The sequence below is a fragment of the Eschrichtius robustus genome, chromosome 9 (assembly GCF_028021215.1).
Source record: "Eschrichtius robustus isolate mEscRob2 chromosome 9, mEscRob2.pri, whole genome shotgun sequence".
Classification (NCBI taxonomy): Eukaryota; Metazoa; Chordata; class Mammalia; order Artiodactyla; family Eschrichtiidae; genus Eschrichtius; species Eschrichtius robustus.
Genome location: NC_090832.1, coordinates 109,356,399 through 109,379,635, shown reverse-complemented (window position 1 = coordinate 109,379,635; position 23,237 = coordinate 109,356,399). Strand labels below are relative to the sequence as shown.

General features: G+C 36.3%; 1 protein-coding gene across 1 annotated transcript in view; it reads left to right on the top strand.

Moving 5' to 3' along the window:
- Positions 1–23,237, top strand: part of EYS (eyes shut homolog) — a 1,820,808-nt gene that overhangs the window by 889,147 nt on the left and 908,424 nt on the right. The window contains exons 23-24 of the mRNA XM_068550856.1: positions 2,282–2,474; positions 3,626–5,368. Coding sequence (XP_068406957.1) covers positions 2,282–2,474; positions 3,626–5,368 — 1,936 coding nt within the window. The remainder of the gene's footprint in view (positions 1–2,281; positions 2,475–3,625; positions 5,369–23,237) is intronic.

Genomic DNA, 23,237 nt, shown 5'->3' with positions numbered 1-23,237 from the left:
CTCATAGCTAACAAAGAATATTATCAGAAAGACCAGGTGAGGCAAAGATTGATGTATTAGTAAGGAAAATGCTAACTGCTATAACAATAACCTCCAAAATTTTGCTAGCCTGATATAATATAAATTTATTTTCCATTCACATGAAGTCCAAGTGAGTGTTTCTGATTTCAGATATTCTCCTTCAAATAGACTTTTAGGAACATAGGCTACTTCCTTTCTGTGGCTACCCATCTTTAATATGTGTTTTCAAAGGTCAGCACACAGGGGGAGAGGCTGGAAAATCACACATGGTACATTCATCCTTCCTTGGTTAGAAGTAGGTTACATGATCACACAGAGACACAAAAGTGACTGAGACATGTAATCCAAGAGGAAGATGCAATAGGTTTAGTGAACATGTAGTGAACTTTCCCATGAAGTTTGGGATTTAACTAAGGAAATTATGGAAGTCTCTCTAAGACAAATCGTATTGGTATATGTGTATGTGTGTGTGTCTGTGTGTATAGACAGAGAAAGTTCAAACAATTAAAATCTATTTGGAAGAACATTAAAAAATATGATTTAAAAGTTGCTAGTACTTGGGAATATAACAAGATGTTTCCTATCAAGCTCAAAATTGGGAAAGTAAATTCAGCTTTGAGAGTTAAAGGCTAAAAACAGCGCAGGATGTATGTGAGCCTAGGCATGCAACATAGGAAAGAGGGAGTATGGCTTCCTGGTTGCTGGACCTAAGTGTCACCTGGAAGATGAATGTATTAACACATCAATAATATAACAGTCAACACTATTAGAGAACATATGAGAATCATAGAGACAAATGTCGACAGTGCCAGTGTCAAGTTGTCTAATAGGTAGATAACTTTAATCAGTGATACATCAGTTAACATCAAGTATTCAAGATCATTCTTCTGGCAGTACCTTAGTCTAATGTTGTTAAGCATTCAAAAACTAGTTTTACATGTTCTGATCTAATGCACATCAGGGAAACCTGTGATTCTTGGGTAGCTCTGCTGACATGGAGAGAACTTGTTGATCATGGGGACTTTGAGGATCCTTAATCCTGCAGTGATGATTTCTCAAGGTAGTTAATTATGGCTTCTGATTGTGATTCTGGAGGGGAAAGCTGACCATGACCGTGCAAATATTTATAAGCTGTGTAACAGCTAGGTTTTCACTGTAAGCTAGCATATTGGCATTCTGGTTTTTATCCTAGTTTCCTGTGCATTGTCATTAATCTCTGAAGTCCTTCTAGGGCTTGCTGTTTACCTTTGAGTGGAGAAAAGGACAATCTCTTGGTCTTGAATGTGTGGAATGGTAATAGATATGTTTTTCTTGCTGTTTCTTCTGTTACTTCTAGCTTCACTTTTTACTGTTTTCGATATGTTAGATTTTTAAGGTAGTTACATAACACTGGCCTTTGACCTTTAAATACTTTAATGTGTGAGTTGAAAGTGCATACAGAATATATAACTGTGAAACAAACAAAAAAGGGATAACTAAAGCAAAATTTACATTTTGTACAAATTAGATACAATCTTGGACAAATAGTGTAACAGTGAAGCAGAGCTACCTATGAATGTCTTTAGTGTTAGAAAATAGGTATGTGGTATTTCCTTAAAATTCAAAATGTTTCAAATAGTATAACTAATGTTTAGCTCTACATTTAAAGGAGAATCCCTGATCCATTTGCACTTATTTATACATGCCTCACAACTTTCTTTCCTATGAATTAAAAATTAATTTCGTTATGTGGAAATTATTTTATAAGTATATGGCAGAAGTAAGTCATTCAGGTCAAGCTAAAACAGAAAAGGAACCTTGCTTTTTAAACCAATGTGGATTAAAATGATTCAGAAAAATCACAAGATAATGTCTTCAAATTATCTGTTGTAGATAGTCTGTTTTATTTTAGTTTCCAACTAAATATGACATTTAGAGAAGAAAAGTTCAAAATTTGTAAGAGCTTTTATATTCATATTTTCTACCATACAGTACAGATTCTTCATGGGAAAAAAATATCCTCAAAGCAAATGGAAAGTAGTATTTTGACTTAAAGGAATCAAGAATAAATTTAGGCATTCAGTTGAGCATATCTAAAATTTGAAGAATTTAATTAATTTTGAAATGTAGGTAAATTTACTGTAGAGATTCCATTTTCTACACAATAAGGTGGTGAGCTAACTAATATAACTATGAAAATGCAATTGGACCTCAAAACTAACTTAAAAATTCTCAGGGGCAAAGAAACTATGAGCTTAACTATGGCGATTGTCATTTGCAGACCTGCTCCATTGGGCTTCTCTGTGGTAATGAAATAAGAAGAACCACCTGTTTACCTCCCAGCTCTCAAGGAAAAGAGGCCACTTCCACACAAACATACACAGTGCCCACCTCGGGGACTTCGGTCAGTAGCATCTCACCTGCCAGGGCTACCCAACTGTGGGCCATAGTGAACACTTCTCCAGTTACTCAAGGTAAGTAGATGAGAGTATGATGCAGAGAAGTTTGAATTTGAAAAAGTTATGCTTTAAAACATATTTTCTGGCTTATTTCAATATTTATTTTTCTAAGACACTTGATTTTTCAGGGCTATAAAATTGGCTTAGAATTCTTGTTGGTTATGTGTTGTGTTTTAAGTTTTAAAAATGTTGGTGTCCTTTGTGAATAAATACTCTTTCTGAAACAGTGCAAAAATGTTCATTAATAGTCTTTATTCTGATATGTAAATTTTGGTACATAACTGAACCCCAATTCTACCTCATTTTGTTTCAACTATCAGTAAAACTTATTTAAAAGGCCTGTACTACTTACCTCATTATGTCTTTATTTAACATCCTCTGAATCATTATATGTAAACTTATATTCCTATCAATTTATTGGAAAAACACTCAGATTTTTAAAAATCTGTTTTTTCCTATTGGGAAATATTTTGACAGGTTGAGTATGTTTTGACACATCTTATTTAACTTACTAAATCAAATAGTGCCATATTGTAAATAGTATATTGTATGTTAAATTCTAAATTCTTGTCACTCCGGATAATTAGAATGAGAATTATAGCCTTTCACAAGGTATTCCTTGTTAAAAAATATTTTTAAAGCCTAATGGATATTATAAGCATAAAGGTATACTGCTCTGTATATTTTCTGTTCTTTTAAGGAGTTAATTTGAAATATAATGGTATCTAATAGAAAAAAAAATGCCTATTCATAAAGTAAAATGAAATTTCTAATATTTCTAACTCATTAGGTCAAATATTCTTTTATATTTTTCAATGACAAAGAATTGCAAATTTTCATGTTTCATACTTCAAAGGCATCATTAATTTGGAATGAAGGTTATTCTAAAGAAGACCATCTATTCTGAATTTGGCCACTCCAGGGAGTATGAATAATAGAACTCTGCATTTATGCAGCTTGTGAAGTCACTAAACTTTCTCATACACTTTTATTAGAAATATCATTTACAGAGCCATATTTGTCTGCATATATATAATGGGTATAAGCTGCAGTGTAATTTGCAGAAGATTCAGCCCAGGACTTAATCCATTTTTTTTCTTCCTTTTCTTTCTCGCTCCCTCTCTCGTTCTTTCTTTCTTTCTTTCTTACCTTTTTCCTCTCTGAAGGTCCAAAACAGACAGACATTTTCCAGCACAACGTTCTCCCAACCACTGGTTTGGCAGCATTAGATATTGGCACGTCCTCTGAAAGCTATTTACTCGAAGAACTGATTTCCACTAAAGAGATTTCAGCAAAACACAGTCTTCCTTCCTCAGCAGATGTTTCCTCTTCTCAGTTTCTGAATTTTGGTGTTCATGACCCAGCACAAATCGTCGGGGGCAAAACATCTGTATCACGTATGCCCATCCAAACTCCAGCGGGCGCACCAGGACTCCTTTTCCCTGATAGGGGAGAGAGCACCCTGTTTATCGTCTCTTCCTTAATGACAGATTTTATTTTTCCCACAAAATCTTTATTATCTGAGAGCTTCCGGGCTGTTGTCTTGTCTGCTACCACAATGAGTTCAGTAATTAGTGGCGTTCCAGGGACTAATGTTGAGTTAAACAGACACTCATTACTCTCCCGTGGATTCCCGCCCACAACTGCTTCCATGAGTGCACCTCCAGTCGTCTCTCAAGAGGATATTGAAGAAAATTCAGCTCTTTCGTTAATTTCAAGAAGAGAGTCCTGGAGACTGCTGAGTTCCTCGATGTCTCCCATTTCTCCTGCTAAGATAATCATATCCAAACAGGTAGCCGTCTTAAACTCATCAACTCTGCACCGATTCACCACACAAGCCTCCATTCCCAGTGAAGATCAGGTTATTACCGAAGCATCCAGCAACCAGAGACTCACAAATATCAAACCACAGGCTGCTGATTCTTTAAGTGAATTAAGCCAAACATGTACAACGTGTTCTATGACTGAAATAAAATCCTTTCATGAATTTTCAGATCAAGTTTCGCATAGCAAACAGTCCCACTTTTACGAGACATTTTGGATGAATTCAGCAGTATTAGCCAGCTGGTTTGCACGAATGGGAACTCAAACTATCACTTCTGGACATTCACTTCCTTCGGCTGCTGAAATTACACCATCAGTGGCAATCACAGAACTGTCATCTTTATTTCCTTCTACAAAGAGTACAACAAGAGGAATTTTAGTCTCATCTGTAGAAGAATATGTTACCCTATCAAGTAATTTGGATGTTAATTTATGTTTGGATAAGTCGTGTTCATCCATTATCCCTTCACAAACTGTCCCTTCAGACCTGATGAATTCGGATTTGACTTCAAAACTGACTACTGATGATCCTTCAGTATCAGAAAACATTTTTAAACTATTGAAAATAAGACTCTATGGTATAACTTTGGGTCCCACTGAGATGCTGAATGAAGACAAGTTACTGGGCATGCGAGAGCATGAAGGGTCTTATACCCGGTTCAAACCTCACACAAGGGATGGGTCTCTAGATTTTGAATTAAACTTTCAAAGTCATCCGGAAACTATACATTCAAGTGACCTCAAAAACAACCTGCCACCACATGTAGACTCCACATCTGATTTTTCAGAAGTAACCTCTCCTGTAGCATTTTCTATAGTTTCAGCAACTCAATCACTTCCAATACAGACCTCTGTCCCCATGTCTGTAGTTATGCCAGATTGGACATATTATACAGATTATCTGACCTTAGCACCTGATTTAAAAGAAGAGGTCAGAACTTCTTCAGAATGGTCCAGATGGGAGCTGCAGCCTCGTGGGCATAGTCAGGAATCTCCTGAAGCAAGTCAAAGGCTTTCCATCACTAGGTCTCTTATCTGGTCTTCCCTGGAGCCCATTCCGGCACCTCCTCAGCTGATGATTTCTGGTGAGTTTCTCAGTTTTAGTTCTGTAAACTTTTAGAAATGAGTTTCTTTTCTACAGAGAAGAAAGAGCCTGTCGTGGTCACCAGGTGCTCTAAACAGCCTCTTTGTAATCAGGGCAGCAGCCAGTTCAATGGAGATGGCCCCTGCTGTTGTACCTGTCACCAGTGGTTATTCTTTACACACTGCCACAAAGGCTCCCAGATCAATGCAGGAGTATGTTGGAGATGGCTATACCACAGGCAATCAGTCAGAAACAACTACTTCAAGTTGTTACAATGGATCTTTCAAAGTTTTGGAATAACTCTTATTCTCATTTCTTGAAATAGCTTCTTTGTCAGATTGAACACAATATAACATATACTTTCTAACATTTTCTTCAGAGCTGGTACTTTTTAAACTGAAAAGATGAAAAAACTCAAGGGAACTCTATTGGATTTTCCCATCCTACATGGTGTGGTTTATCATTTTTTCATGCAAAGCCGTGATGCTTTCACTGTATACATAACACAGAATATAAATTAATGTCTTTTATTTAACAAAAACACCATATAACAACTGACAGAAAATAATATCCTGTATATGAATTTGAATTCAGAGTCTTGAAATAATTAATGAAAAGCCACTTTTCTTAGACAACTGCTCTTAGCTTAAAGCATTTTAGAAATTACTAATCTCCTTTACCCTTGTAAATTACCATCAAGTTAGGAAACGTGCAAAAAAAAAGTTTAAGAAATTGTATTTAACAGAAAGAGGATTTTTTTCATTTTTAAAAGAATTCTATCTTGTGGCATTTCAAGTGTAATTGTGGCAGTGAAGTTAATTTTTCTTCAGTGAAGAATTTATTAGTTTTGTGTGTGTATGTGTGTGCATGTATGCTTCAGAAGAAATATACATTATATCAATATTTTAAAGTTTTTAGGTGTGTGGCTTATGGCTGGCAACTTAGTAATATGAAAGACCAAATCATTATATTTGGTGTGTCCAATATGATATGATTTTCTTTGCAGAGTTTCTAAAAATAACATAGTAAGTTTAATTATGAATTTAAAAGTAGAATCCTCCTTGTACTTTTACAAGATGATAGCTGGTTGTCTAACTTATGACTTATTGACAATGCCTGACACATCATTGCTCACAGAGAAGGTTCTTAGTAAATGTAGCTGAGTTACACCTCCTCGCCTACAGTAACCCCACAGCCACCCCTGACTGTCCAGATAATCAGGACACAAATTCCCCATTTCTAGGAAATTGAATCCTCGTTTTGCCCTTTATGAGCAAAATCTTGTCACATTGCATTTTGCTCATCCCTCACTCCAACTGCAAACATTCTTTGATGGTTTTGACCTCCTCCAATTCTCTTAGCCTTCTTCTAGTTTCTCTTGCCTCCCTAATCCTTTTAGACAAAGTAATCAATCATTTCCAAGACATGCTGGCATTTTTCCAATATCTTCATCCACTGTATTGGTCAGGGTCAAATCTGGGAAAAGATAGCAAACTCCAACTGTGTACTTGGGGAGAGTTTAATAAAAAGACCATTTACAAATATATGGGTAGAGTATAAGGAAACAATGAGGCATAGTATGGTTTGCTGGGATTAGTACCAGCAGAATGTCATTACTGCCCCTAGGCCTGAATGGGCAAAGGAAAGGGCAGTTACAGGACCCAGAAACTATGGAGGAAAGCTGCCAGTTTACAGAAGCTGTGGCTCCTCTGTAGGGGAGGACACAGCAGTCCAAGGCAATCCAAGCTGGAGAAGCCCAGGAGATGTACACACAACCTCACTGTCTCTTGTCCCTGTTGGCCAAACCCATTCAGGATCTGGAAAAGATCTTTAAAACCACATCTGGTCTAATATTTCCATGTAAAGAAAAGGTGGGGTAGGCCATAGTGGAATGGCCTGCAGTGCTAAAATCTTCAGTACGTTCTAATACACTACCAAAGTATGGAAGGAGTGTGTCTCTGATGCAGGGAGAATTTCCTTGTATGTTTCTAAAGTGAACAATTGGGCACTACTATTTCCTCCCTTCATGCTGCTTCCATACTAGGAAGTATAAAAGGTGGAGAGCCTGTAATTCTGTGCTCCCTTGCTCTGGTGGATTCCTCACCTTGCATTGGGTTGCTGAGAAAAAAAAAAAAAAAAAGATACCCCAAGCACCCTCTTGTGATCAGCAAAGTGAGCATCATGGCACACCCTCTACCAGTGTGTCTCCTAGAGTTTGGTGGGACTTTTGATGCATATGATCACTGTTTTGCAGTCCAACCACGGCTCTATTAAGCTGAATGGTAGGTGTTGTGGTACGCCATCCTCTAAACAATCCAGTCTTTGTGGTTTGGTCTAACTCATGAAGAAAATGAAACTTAAGAGAGAAAAAGGAACATTTTTTAGCAGTTCATATTATTTTTCTGTAGTAATATGTCTATTTTCTTTTCTACCAGTTGTTTGGGAAGAGTGTAAGAGAGAGCAACCGGAGCTTCCTGACCCAAATATTCTCTAGTAGCAGTGGGTAACAAAAATAGCACAAAAAGAAAAGTTTGCCTGAGTTCCATTTATTCCATTCATAGTTGTAACGTTTCAAGTTAAAAAAAATCCAGTACTATATTAGTAAAATTCTAGAAAATGGCAAATGTTATTTTCTCCAGGAATAAAAGAATGAGTCAAAGTAAGATATTTAATAATACAATTTACCACATTATTTGATATAAAGACATTGACATTCAATTTATAGTTTACTGAGAGTATTTTTTCTCTTTTCTTCTTTCTATTCTAAGAGATTTACATTATCTCCAAATCTTTTAGATATCTGTTATTATTAACAAACATAACAATATAAATAGCTCACAACAATACTTAATCCCATTCTTAAAGTTGAAACAGAAGAGGTAGTTCCATTAAATTCATAAACTAGTCAAAATGCCTTATATGTACATATTTCTTCTTATAGTATTTAGAAAATCTAATGGAAAAATGCATTATTTAAGTAACCAAAAACACAAACTACTGCTGCTGTGAAATTTGTTGAATACCTTAAAAGTAGATAAATGGAGACATATCTTTATTTGAGAGCTCAGAAGTGTGATCCCTTAACACTACATAGACACTACATTTGAAAAGTATACAGCAATTTCAAACAAGTTCAAATGGGATACTTGTTAAACCCTGATCAAGTCATTTTAAAGTGAAAGAGAGTACGAAGAGAAATGTTGAAAAGGAATGGCAATAAGAGAACTTGTTTGTAATGTATTAAAATAAACTTTAATAAATGATTATGATGTTATCACAGGGATGCAGATAAAAAAATAGAACAGAAAGTCCAGATATATATATACACATTAGATATAAAATTACATAAAAAGGAGGGATTTTAATTGATAAAGATTTTAATACTTACTAAATTATGTTGATGCATTCTGTTATTTTGAAAACTCTTCCCCTATATCTTATACCAAACTAAATCCTATGAGTACTAACTAGATAAAATTACAAAATAAAACATTAAATAATCTAAATAAAATATAAGTTAATATTTATTTGATCTCTAACTGGAAATTTTTAATCTCGAAGCAAAAATAGAAAATTATAAGTAAAATGTTGATAGTGAGTATATTTATAGTAGAATAACTAAAATTAATACTTTTTAAGCCAAAAATGATCATAAACATAATGCAGATATATGCAAAAATATATTACCTCATAAGATAGACATATGGCTATAAAATACTCTGTCAAATCAAAGTGAAACAGCTGACCAGTGGAAGAGTAAAACAGTTTGCTATAAACAGACAATAAAAATATATTTCAAAATCATCAGAATCAATTGAAGATAGCAAATTTAAAATGAGACAAATTTTATCTGTTTGCCAGTTTTTTGTTTTTGTTTTTGTTTTTTAATTGTAATACTCTGAATTGGTGAAGATTCTCTACTCTTTGGGGGGAAAGTAAATGGGCACCATCTTTTCAGAGGATTGCTTGCCATCGGAAATGTTTTAAGTTTTAACATATCAATTTCAGTTTTAGGAAATTATTATTACTGATATACCCAAATTATGTTATTAAAATAATAAATATTTGGAAACAACTGTGTTCAAAAGTGGTGGTTGTACTAAATAAATGCTGACATGAAAAGCTGCTTCTCTCATACTATTAAGTGGAACTGATAAAACCACATATTTGCTAAGATGTGTAGTGCAAGCACACCACACATATGCATACATAGGATTCTTTCAAAACATTAATGTTGCTTTTAATATTGTTTTTATTTTCTGAAAGTTTTACACTGATTATATATTTTATACTCATAGTAAAATATGTTTTTGCAAATATTTGTGTATAGTGAGAAAAAAATTTCAGAAAGTATATTTAATCACTTTATTCATATTAGATCAAAATGATCAATTTTACAAGAATCTTGAGGAAAATATTCACGTAGAAAAAAAAAAGAAAGTCATTGCTAATTAACCTTATTATAGTGACAAGAAAGTCAGCTGAAAAAGTTGTAATATATTTCTCTGAAATAACACGGGGATACATCTTTATATTCAAACATGCCATGTACTTTTTAAAAACTAAATTACTATATATGTTGAAATCATTAGTAACGTGTCTGCAGCATTTTTACATTTTAATGAAATTGGAAAAAAATGGAATGGCATTAAGCACATCATTTTATCCAATATTCAGATGTTAACTGACTGACTACTTTGCGACAGGCACCAGACACTGCTGTAATTTTGGGTTTGTTTGTTTGGCCCAGAATTGCTCAGATACGAATTACACCTTTTTAAAACAATCATATCTGTTTCTCATTTCTACCTCTTGGCAAAGTTTGAATCATGTCTTTATCCTAGGGTTTTCAAATGACTCATTATTATGTTTACATTTCATAAGCCAGCAAATTTGGATGAAGGAGCTTTCCTTTGGTGAAAACTACTAAGTGTCAGAGGACACAGACACGTGAAGCTGACACGTGACACATCGTACTGCACCTCCCCTTAGCCCTGTGGGCGAGGAAGCACTTGCAAAGCGATAGAAGCTTTTGTTGCAATATCGAATAGTCACTTTTGTTCTAATTTACTTGCAATTTATAAAACAAATCCCATATAGAACTGACCCTGTAATGAACACCACGGTTTTCCTGCAGATCAAACTATATCTGCGGAAACCCAGCACACGGCAGTAATAAATTCAGAAGTAACATTCTGACATTCTCTCTCCGGTGCATCTTCCAGCATCTTCCACAAATGAATACTCTGTGCTTTTTGTGTTGTGTTAGTTTGCAGTATTCAAAAGCATTCGTTATTTGCATTTTATTCCCACTGGTCACTAAAATGAATTGTATTATTGACACCATATACAAAATATAGTAGAGTGAATATAATAATTTAATAATACAATTTTTTTTCATGCATGTTACCGTTCTTTGGTTTCAAAATGCTTTCATCTTTATTGTTGAATATCCATCTCAGCAGCATGTGACCTTGGGAAAATTAATCGCATAGACCAGGGATTAGCAAAGTATGGCCTGCAGGTCAAACCTGGCCAGGCCTACTACCTGTCTTTGTAATGAGTTTTGCTGGAATATAGCTTTACTCATTTGTTTACATATTTTCCATGGCTAATATTGTACTATGACAGCTGTCAGCTTCCAAAGTGGTGTTAGAATATGCATCTTCCAAGACATGTAATGAAAGCAGTTGAGATAGTTTGTTTCAGTGTTCAGAGTTAGCTCTTACTAAGAACAAAATGCACATACTAGCTCTGAAATATGAAGTGTGTAATTTTGATCATGTGACAAAAGGACTAAATTCTCTTATGTTTGCATTTAAAACTGGCATTGCACAATATAAAGATGAATGGTCAAAGTTTTACTAATAATTGAAAATTTAAAATTTGCTTGGAATGACCTTAAACAGCAAGTAAAAAATTACTATGAAAAGATGGGAAAGAAACCACAGGTAAAAAGGGAAAAGCTTTATATTTTAGTACCGTTAATGGAACATTTTTTTCTGCTATATTATTTATTTATTTATTTATTTATTTATTTATTTATTTATTTATTTATTTTTAAAGATTTATTGATTGATTGATTGCTATGTTGGGTCTTCATTTCTGTGCTAGGGCTTTCTCTAGTTGCGGCAAGTGGGGGCCACTCTTCATCACGGTGCGCGGGCCTCTCACTATCGTGGCCTCTCTTGTTGCAGAGCACAGGCTCCAGACGCGCAGGCTCAGTAGTTGTGGCTCACAGGCCTAGTTGCTCCGTGGCATGTGGGATCTTCCCAGACCAGGGCTCGAACCCGTGTCCCCTGTATTAGCAGGCAGATTCTCAACCACTGCACCACCAGGGAAGCCCCTTCTGCTTTTTTTAAACAAATGACCCCACATTTTCATTTTTCATTTGTTTCCCTGAGTGGTGTATCCGGCCCTGCCTGTGCTGCTGCGGTTCTGGAATTCTCTTCCCTCCTCCTCCAGGCCTGTTTCATGTAGTTTTGCAGTTCGAATCCTCCAGGGTGTGTTCTTAAATGTTTCCCCTGTCTCGTCTCCTTCCTTTCACACACTCTTCACGCTTCTTCTTGCAATTCTCATTCTTTTATTCGAAATCTGTCTTTGGAGTTGAAGCACCTACATTCATGGCTTCAAATACATGCAGAGGTATAAGCTCTCTCCCACTTCAGAATCACATTTTTAACCAGTCAGTGCCTCAGAAACCTAAGATAAAATCTTTATCTCCTCAACTGCAACCTCCATCTCTCTCCCTACCCATACTTTTTCTCCCCTGATTCACACCTCAGACATGAAATTTATATCCATCTATTTTTCCAAACTTCAGGGTAAACTTAAGTTCATCAAAAGCACTATGGATTCTATCTATAAAGTTCTCTCCAGCAGCTTCTCAGCTCAGCTCACTACTATCATGCCAGTTTAAACTGTTATCATCTTTTTTGGACTACCGCAGTTCTCTCTAAAATTAGCTGCTTATTTCTAGTCTCCACTCTCCCAGTCTCTCTTCCACATTACTTTCAGAGTTGTTCTTCTTATGTGATTTTTTAAATTCCTCTGCTTAAAAAACTACAGTGAGTCTTCATTTCCTATCAGAAAAGGTTTAAATCTGAAGCATTACAGCTACTTCTCTACCACCCATCTCCATCCTATTTTTGAAAAAAACCCCTCAATCCCATCATACAGTTTCACAGCTCTTCTCTTTAGGGTCCATAGTCCCTCCTCATGGGTGCCCTCTATTGCCCAGTTTGTGAGAATACCTATCCTCAGGATCGATGCAAACATCTCCTCCTATCGGAAGACGATTGTAAAAACACTTACAATTTATGTTTTCCCTTTATTTTTCCTCCCTTTATTGTCCCTCCCCCCTTGGCACCTACAAGTCTGTTCTCTATGTCTGTGAGTCTGTTTCTGGTAAAACTTATCTTAAAGCTGGTCACAAAGATTGTCATCAACTTAGTAAAAGGGAGGTTTAGCTGTGAAGGCTACTATGACTAGAGCAATATAAGCTGTGGATGTGCAGAAGCTGGAGGTTGGGAAAAATACCCTAAAATACCCTAAGCATGGCTGAAGTGTCTGGTCCCCTAAGGAAGAAGCTGGATAGCTCCATATACAGTAATATCAAGGAATTATGAACTTATCAGGTCAGGATGCCTTTGGTTATCAAGCGACTTGACACCAGGAGACCTTAGGCAGCTGGTGAGACAGGTAAAGATGGGGAGATCATGTTTGTTTCTGAGCGTGATCCTGGCTGTTCAGGAGGTGCTATTCATTTAGGGAACAGCTATCTGCTCTTGGGCAAGGATTCAGCACAGCGGGAGTGTGAGGCAGAATGTCAGCTCTACAGTGAGAGTACGCGCGAGGATGGGAACTAGATGTTCCCAGCAGAGGACCTAAATAATCCAGTCCTGTGATCTGGGCCAGTGTTACGATAAGCCTTGCAGAACCCTGTCACAGGGAGGAAGTGCTTTGGCCAAGAAAGAGCACAGATCCTCGTGGACATCTCTGGATATTATGGGGATGAAGATAAAACTCCTGGTTTCAAGGATAATTTTAATAATAGTAGCTGCCATTTATTCAATACCTGTTTAGTAACTGACAGTGACATGTCCCCTCCCAATTTTGCAGATGAGAACCAGGTGGATACTGTCCTGGCTCAGGTCCCTGAGCTAGTAAGTATCTCATGGGCATTGGAATTGGAGTTGGCGAGACCCAGATATGATGAATTGTAAGGATAAGATAACATTCAATGAAGGGAGTGTGGCTCTTCTTATTCTTCATGTCTTCGTTGGCTCCCATTCTTGGGTAGATCTCAGCGGGCCCCCCTGGGGAATAGCATCCCTTCTCTGGGGAGTCCAGGAAGCAGGGGAACAAGGTTCAAAACTAGGATAAGGACCTGCAGCTCATGGGCTTTTGCCCATGGGTAGGGCCAGCGTACCTAGTTCTTTTGTCAAAAGCTTTCCCAAAAGAAAAAATAATAATAATAATGCAGCCAGTAGGCTTTATGTGGTGATGGTTTCTGGACCCCCTGGTGTAGAGCACCTTTGACAGCGTACCTAATTACTTACCTCTCCACAGACGTAGTTTTTCTCAATTCTATGTACTATTGTCAGTCACTTGCACACAGGAAATTAATAAAAATATATTTCTGTTGCCTCCCAAATCTATTTATACTTGAAGCATGTGGTGCAGTATGACAAGCTGTCACTTTTATGAACATCAGTCAGCAGTATTTTGAGATGCTATTTAATGTCAGTAATTAAGACATTATTTAAATCCTTAGACAGTGTTTTCATCTACGTGTAACAGAGATTAGCGTAACTGATGTTCTTCCTGAATAACCGTGTTTCACTTACCACACATCTTAGCAAGATGTCCTGGTCTCTGTTTGTGGTGTGAGTGATACAGTGCTAAACAGAACACATGTCTCCTGCTCTCCTGGAGCTTAAATTCCAGTGGAGAGAGACAGATAGTAAACACTGAGTATAACAAAGCTGTATTTCTCTGTAACATGTTATATATAATAAAGTGTACATAGTGCAGTTCTAATATACATACTACGTGTATATACACATAATATACATATTATGTGTGTATATATATATATATATATATATATATATATATATATATATATTATGTGATAATCTGCATGGATAAAAAAAGCAGGACAGACGGGTAGGGGCTGTCACAGATTCTGCACTGCTGGGTGAGAGACAATGGTCAGGTTTGATCTCGCTGAGGAAGCAACTTGAAGGAGATAAGGACTGTGGAGAGGCAGGGAGGAAAAACATGTCACCAAGAGCAAGTAGCCGATGCCGTTTGCTTGACATTTTCTACGAACATAAGGGAAACTCCATGTGGTGGAACAGGTAAGCAAGAGGAAGACTTGTAGAGGGTGAAGTCAGGTATATAATAGGGGACAGGAAACAAAATCAGATTCCAGGAACTTTAGGTCATTACAAGGGCTTGTCTTGTACTCTGAGTGAAACAGAAAATTATACCAGAGGTTTGGGCAGGACAGTGACAGGCTCCGAGTGATCACTCTGGCTGTACTGCTGAGTATTGATTAGTGGGTGGGAGTGGGGCTGACAAAGGCAGGGAACCAGTTAGGAAGCCGATGCCCTCGTCCAGGTGAGCAATGACCTTGGCTCTGTCCAGGTGGCGGCAGTGAAGGTCTAAGAAATGGTCAGATTCTGGATCTATTTTGAAGATTAAGCCAATAGGATTTGCTGATACATTGGATTATTTTTATTTATTTTGGTAATCAGTTTTTTAAGCAGAGAGAAGTGTCTTAAACCACACTCTGAAGACAAATAAGGAAAACTAGGCAAACCAATTTTTCCAGACATGCCGCAAATAGGATTATCTGACATTTTATCAGCTGTAAATGGTGTCTTACAATAGCTCTATTACAATGCAGAAGTCTGATAAGTTTATAATGACATTACTGATCATGGCCCTGAGGCACAGAAAGACTCTCACTTCTGCATCTGTCATGAATTACCAAGTCATGTTCTGCATGAAATATGTGTTTGGTGTTCTGTATTTATGCTTATTTTGGAAATTTATTTGTGACTTTGTGTTGAATGGAGGAACTCTCTACTAATAACAATATTTAGTAATCCAAGCTCTCTGTGCCCTAAGTGGTAATATAACTAGAATAGTACATATATCATGTGTGTATGTGTATGTATGTGTATAGACTTGTGTGTGTGCCTGTTTGTTTGTATATAACAAGAAGTCCATATGGAGTAGACAGACCCAAGGATGTAGTATAAACTATTGATAGAACACATGCCAGAATTAGAAAATTTGGGAAGAGAAGAAGACAGATCCTGAGACACCTAGATCTGATAATATTGACTTTGAAATTTTGTAAATGCGCCACTGATGCTAGAATTATAAATACATTTTGATGAACAAGGTATTACTTTCCTAGGGCTGCCACTACAAAGGAACACAAACTGGGTGACTTAAAACAACAGAAATTTGTTGTCTCACAGTTCTGGACCCTAGAGGTCTGAAAACAAGGTGTTGGTAGGGCCAGGCTCTCCCTCTGAAACCTACAGAGGTGAGTACTTCCTTGCTCGCCAGCTTCTGGTGGGACTGTCAGCCCTCGGTGTTCCTTGGCTTGCAGCTGCATAACTAATTTCTGTCTTCTCTTGTCACGTGGTGTTCCCCTGTGTGTTTCACCATCTTCCTACAAGGACACGCTAAAAGCAAAAAGATTTTTAAAAACCTTGAGTTATATAATTTCATTGCCTGGTAATCTGGCAGAAGCTTGGAGGATGGACAAATCCTAAAATTCCCATTCTCTGACTTTCTAACTCTTTGACTTTAGAAAAGCTATCTGATTAGTCTCTGTTATTAAATGGGACTACCACTAATGTTGTGGAGTTAGTTTTTAGGATTATATGAGTAAATATATATAAACTGCTGTCACAGTGCCACCTGAATGCTAGCCTCTCCCTAAGCTTCTGTTTTTGTAATTCAACTCTATATGCTCTTTTAGTTTCTAGACTACTGCCCCAGACACAGCTAATACCTGTCTGGTGCTTAAGCTCTGAGTACTTGAAATCTAAGCTTGATGTTTGCCCTGGATTTTACTGATATATACTCTATTTTGATTTGCTTACTTACTGTTGACTAATTTACTCTATTTTGACATTTTCTTTCTAGACAGAGACACACTCTTGCAACTCTTGTAGTTGTAAACCCCTGGTTATACTTTAGCCAGGGATTTCTAACCCTTCCCTAGGTCTCTTTAGTTCCTATTAATGCTTTGAAGCATGTATCATCAGTTCCAGAAGAGTCAGTAGTGAGGCTCCCTAGATCCGCTGTGAGGCTGTCCTCTCCTTCCTGAGACCTTGACTCCTCATCCTGCATTCACACCCTGATGGCAGCCAATGTCTAACCCCTACTCTCAGCTTTGAATTACAGGATCCTCCAAGTGTAGAAATAACATTAATTCCTATATGCCTAACATATTTTCTTTCCCTTTCCTCCAAAACTTCCCTATTTTACTTTCTAAACAGTGATTTTTAATGCTTAAAAAAAAGACATGAATATTCCATCCATATTTGAAAATTGAAAAAAATTCTGGATAGAATTTGGAAAATTCAGATGATAAGCACAACTCTTTTGATCTAAGATTATAACCATGAACTGTATTTTTCTATTTGATTTTCATAAATGCTCTTATTTTGGGTGAAGCTTCTCTAAATAACTTACCATTTTGCTTAGATTTTGGATAATTTTTATTTCCTCTAGTGTTTTTTCTGTCTCTTCCTTTGATACCATTGCCTCTGTCACTCTTTACAGCATCTGATGGGCTCTCTATAATGGAAGGGAATAAAATAAAGTTGTGTTTTATCACTTTGATAGTGGAAATTAATAAACAGTGCAATTTTGTACTTTTAGACCATTTAATATTTGTACCTGAAGGTAGGTAAGTATCACTGTTTCTACTTGAAAAAAGTTGTCTTTTTTTTTTCAAGACCAAATAAAGCCTGTAATTAAAGTAACATTTTTCACAAACTAGCTGAAAAAAGTGTATTTATTTTTATTAACCTCACAGGAATTGCCCCCATTTTATATTTATTTAATTTTTAAAAGCACAAGAGATAAATAATATCAGTTGAATTCCACAGACATAGGTGGAAACCGAAACATGCGTGTAAAGGACTTATACTTTTTTTATTGATGCCCCATAAAAATTAGCATATTGTTTTCTAAAGTGTCCTTACCACAGCATGGGGGTTTAGAATTGGGGCTCTAGAACCAAGCTATATAGTTCCAAATCTACTTAGTAATGGTGTGATCTTGGGAATACTTAGCCTTTCTCTCTTTAAAATGGGAATAATAACCATGGCCACTGCAAACAGCTCTTGTGAGGATTAAACTAGACAAGGCATGTGCTGTGCTTAACTCAGTTTGTAGAGGTAGTCAGTCTATATACATTGCATATATCATTACTCTTAACATAAAATCAAAAAAGTGCAAAACAAATCCTCCATTAAAACATTTTTTAAATTAGGAGAAAACATACATGGTGAAGAAAACCTGTCCACAGCTGGCGTGGTAAATGTAGTATGCTGCTTCCTGAGGTTACTGTGTTCTTGACCCTGCTGCAGTGATGTGGTCATAGCAAGGGGGCTCGGCATCCATCCACACAGTGGACAAGTGGACAAACTGAACCCATCTATATGGACATTGGAATGTTTCTTTCTGAGTCAACTGTATTTCAAGACAGAGACAGTGGTAGACATTACAAATGGTTAAGTAAATAATAGGAAGGTTCTGGCTCAAAGATAAAATCCTCACAAAAATAATACATTTTATAAACATCCGAAAGTACTTTTCAAATGTAAAGGGTCTAGGAAAAATAATTTTCTAGCATAAACTAGAAAAGGCATAATTAGAAGTACCAGCCAGTAGATGAAGAAGCAATTACCACATTTGGAGTGACAATTAATCAGCTAGTTTCACCCCTTCACTTTACAAGAAAACAGAAGCAAGAGGACAATTTGTTTCTAAATCATCTCCATGTCCTATTCATCACCAAAATATTTGTTACAGATTTGTAAACATATAAATTAAGTATTATAAAAGATATGGATTTTGCTTGAAATTATAATCTCTATAAAAAATGTAAATACTTTTTTGGTATTTTACTGATTTGGCACTAATTGTCTTTATTTCCTGGTGATAGAAATCAGTGTCCACCCATTTTTTTTCTGTTTAGCTCATTTCAAAAAGAAATTTTATTGAGAGATGTAGTACTAATTGATTGAATCACAAGCAAGAAATTAAACTCATATTAGTTTAATTTTATCATATAGGCCATATAAGGACTCCAGCTTGTAAACTATAAATATTTGTGTGCCCAAATTTTGAACAGAACCACTAATATTAAAGATAAAATATGTAAGATTCCACTTTAATAAATGTAAAATCTCTGGGACAGAGCTAATTTCCAAACATGGGACAAGTTTTTTAGGAATAGGGTTTGTTTTGTTTTGTTTGTTTTTTTCATGTTATACATGACAAGAGACATGGGTGAGAGTAAACAACCCAATGTGTTATATACATCCAATAAGAATAATTTGCTTTTAATAAATTTGTTGACAAAAACACATTTATTGCTTCTTAAAATTGTGTTGGAAGATTATTATTTTATCTGAAAGAATAATCTCTTTTATCTGAATTTTTCTCATGAAGGGTCATTGGAATTCTTTATCCTTTATCCCTTTATACATTTAATTTCTATTTCAAGCTTTCCACTTTGTGCTATCAATTTTTTTCAAAAAATTACTTAACTGCTAATAGCACATAACCAAGATAATATCCATGACTTAATGATGTTTTAAAATATTTTGTTTGCAAGAAATGATCTATTACCTTTCAAAGCTAACTTTCAGCTATTTCTTGGAATATGTTGCTTAGCACTTACAGATGTCCTAGACTGGCAGGTCTCATTTTAAATTTATGTATTTATTTATTTTTGGCTGTGTTGGGTCTTTGTTTCTGTGGGAGAGCTTTCTCTAGTTGCGGCGAGCAGGGGCCACTCCTCATCGCGATGCGCGGACCTCTCACTGTCACGGCCTCTCTTGTTGCGGAGCACAGGCTCCAGACGCGCAGGCACAGTAGTTGTGGCTCACGGGCCCAGTTGCTCCGCAGCATGTGGGATCTTCCCAGACCAGGGCTCGAACCCATGTCCCCTGCATTGGCAGGCAGATTCTCAACCACTGTGCCACCAGGGAAGCCCCTCAAAGACAGTTTGATGTTGATTTTTTTTTTTAAATTTTGCATTTGAAATTGATTTAAGCGCCTTAGCATTTTTGTCTGCTTCCCTTAATATGAAACAAATTTAGGTAAGGAAATTGAAGAAAAAAATAGGTTCTTGTAAAAGAGATAAGTATCCTGGTCTACCTACTCTATCTTCAGAAATGTCAAGTTACACCAAATTTTTAGTACTTCTGCCAACTACTATATTTGCTAACTATTCAAATATTGTTATACTTTTAAAGATAAATTTTTATCCGTTTCAAATATTGTTACTCAACATATACTTATTCTGCAAAAATAAAAATCTAATTCTAAAAATACGGGAAAGCTAGAAAACATTTGAAAGAATTATACTCAGGTCGTACTAATTTCACAAGTATCATACCTTCTTTAGACCTGGTCATGGTTAATTTGAGGCTACTACATGGAAATCGGCAAATTCAGTTCAAATTTTAGAATTTTAAAAAGTACATTATCATTAACTTTATTGATCCTGACAGTGTGATTTGGAGACCAAGTTAGGACCAGGACCAGATAATGTAACTGCCTGTAAAAATGCTGGAAATATCACTTCTCATCTTTTTTATCTTATTTTATCTTATTCTTTTTTCATGAATAGAGAATTCCATTTTTTTGTAATTTTCTTCATTAAAAAAAAAAACTATCAACCCTGCTACATGTCAACATCAAATTCTAAAGCCTGCCTAGGTGGCTGGCAGAAGCACAATGGGCCAGGGGAGATTGGTGTAGATGGAAGAGATCTCAGCTGGGAGACTGGGTTCAGAGTCGGCAGATACAGATGCTAGAACAAAGGGCTTATGCAGAAAGCATCATGTCTTTTTTTTTATTGCTGGGTAACAAATCACCACAGTCTTAATGCTACGTATTATTTTACAGCTACTATAGGTCAGAAGTCCAGGAATGTGCCAATGGAATCTCTACTCTGGCTATTGTCCCATCTGGGCTTAGGGTCCTCCTCCAACTCACTGCTTGTGGAAGGAATTATTTTCCTTGCTGTTGTAGAACGGAGGTGCCTTTTTCTCACTGGCCATCAGCTGGGTACAGCTCTCAGTTCCCAGAAGCCATTCTCGAGGCTGTGCCCCCAACTCCCTCTGTCTCAGTAACAGAGAGCATTCCTGGTGTCTAACCTCTCTCACCCCTTGAACTCCTTGACTTCCTCTTTTGCAACTTGTGGGAGAAAATGGTTTGCTTAAGGGGCTCCTGTGATTAGATTAGGCCCACTGTGTAATCTTCCTTTGCTTATAGCAGAACGTAATCACCAGAGTGATAGCTTCGCATACTCACAAGATCCACCCACATTCAAAGGGACATTGATCAAGGATGAGGGTCATGGAAAGGGTCATCTTAGTATTCTGCTGACAACACAGGAGAATCCAGAAAACTGTGATATGGTGGGGCGAGGGGGTAAATGGAAACTACAAGACCCCATAACAAGTAGACCCCCAGCTGGTGAGCCATGGTTAGGAGACCTCTTTGCTGGATCTGGTCTGGGTGAATGAATACAAACAGATGTGGGTTCTCAGTGTTCAGACTGAGATCAGGACACAAAAATTTATGAATGAACAAAGGATTAGAAATGAAAAAAAAAAAAAAAAAAAAGAGTGAGAGAGACCAAGTAGTGTTTGTGACTCTAACTCAGGGTAGCAGTTCCCAGAATAGGTCAAATTGTACCTGTGATTAGATGGTGGTGGTTACATGTTCTTTATATCACTTTTAACCACTTTCTTGCAAAACTAATAGCTAAATATATTAAGGATTTCCTATGTGGTAGGAGTTAGCTAAACACGATGCATTTAACTTCTCACTTTGTCCTCACAGCAGTCCCTCAAGGTTCTGTGGGGACCTGGGACAAGCTTTGCGATGGTGAGAGCCTTGGTATGATGTCACTATGATGACCCCTCTTCTATGACAATTGTTTGATGGTAATTAAGTGTATAGTTGTCCATTTGCCATCAGCACACACTAGAAAATACATTGTTTAAAAGCCTCACTTTTTTTGTGCCCTGAGTATTGAGCACAGAGGTAGGTATTCAGCATAAATTTGATGTATTATATTGTTCCTAAAAACATATTTTGGAGGTAAACTTAGTGGTGGAGGAAATTGGATTTGGGTTTGGGAACCTGAATTTAAACTCAGTGCCCCTTAAGTTACTCTAGATTATGTGCAGATCACTACCCTCAGCTTCTTCATGTGACAAAATAAAGAACCAAGAAAGATTTTCTCTGATTAGAAACAGGTATGAGCTCTTTCTTATGATGTACAATAGTTATATTAACCTGTTTCTAATAGAAGTTTTCAAACGTATTCAGATTTTGGAGATATGACAAATGAAAATCAAATGGTCATTTTTCCAATGTATCTGCTTGTATGGTCAGTTATTCATTCTTGGTACTTTTAATTAGATAAGACATGACATTACAAAATAACTTGATTTATTTATACAAATAGCTACTATTTGTTTACTATTCATTTCTTTAAGGCACGCAGCTGGCAGCAGAAACACCCATACTTCTTTCTCCTGTTGCCCTAGAAATGGTTTCTATAGTAACTGAGTATATTGTGCTGGAGACCCAAAGACTACGCATGAGTGTATGCGTTCATAATGAGAAACAGTCTTCACATGATCTTTTATTTTTCAGCTTAAAAATAATTGCTATCAAGTCAGTTGGAACTCTTGTAACAAGTAGAGCATAAAATATTTCAATGAACAATGGAGCACAATTTTGATTTATTTCTTTAATCTCAATTAAGTAAATAACTCAAAGCTAGTCACAAAAATATTCCCACACTTTATGTCTTTGATATCAGTTGCAAGAATAGTGTGAAATTATCTCCTAAAAGTTATTACTCTCACTACAAACACTCATTGTGGTTAAAAATAAAGGCCCAAATATAAAGTCTGTCTTATTCATGTGCATAATGCATTTTAGACAAATACTGTTCTGAATAATTAGAAATACTCGTGATGTAAATTAATAAACATTATGTGAGTATTTAAATGATCTCCCTGGAGCTATTATGATGCACGGCCCTTTGAAATCATTTTTTCCTGTAATAAATATGCACAACTGAGTTTTTACAGAAATGGAATGTAATTTAAAACAATAAATGAGTAATTTATTTGTAATATAAAAAAGGACTTCATTTTATATATGATCTAGTATCTATTTGTAGTTTGTGTTGTTTCTTTTGTTTTAGTCATTGTTCAACATTGATTATTTTCATCCATTCCTATTCTGGATCCACCTACTTTGCGATTGTCCTGTACGTTCCCCCAAGACTTTCACTTTCTCTGAAAGAATATCAAGTAATAGCTGTCTGAAGATGCCCAGAAGAAAGGCTTTTCCTCTCATGCCAGAGTTATTTTCCTTAACATTATACTTTAGGTCTTACACAAGCTAGTTTCTAAATGTAAAATGGCTTTCATCCTCAAAACCTGCTGAAGCCTTATATTTGTTTCAAGGCTTCTGCCAAAACTTCATCTCTCCAAGGAGTCATCCTTAGCGTCCCTCACCTTCTGACCCCCAGGGGAATTAATCGCCATATTATTTAGAAGGATCTATGT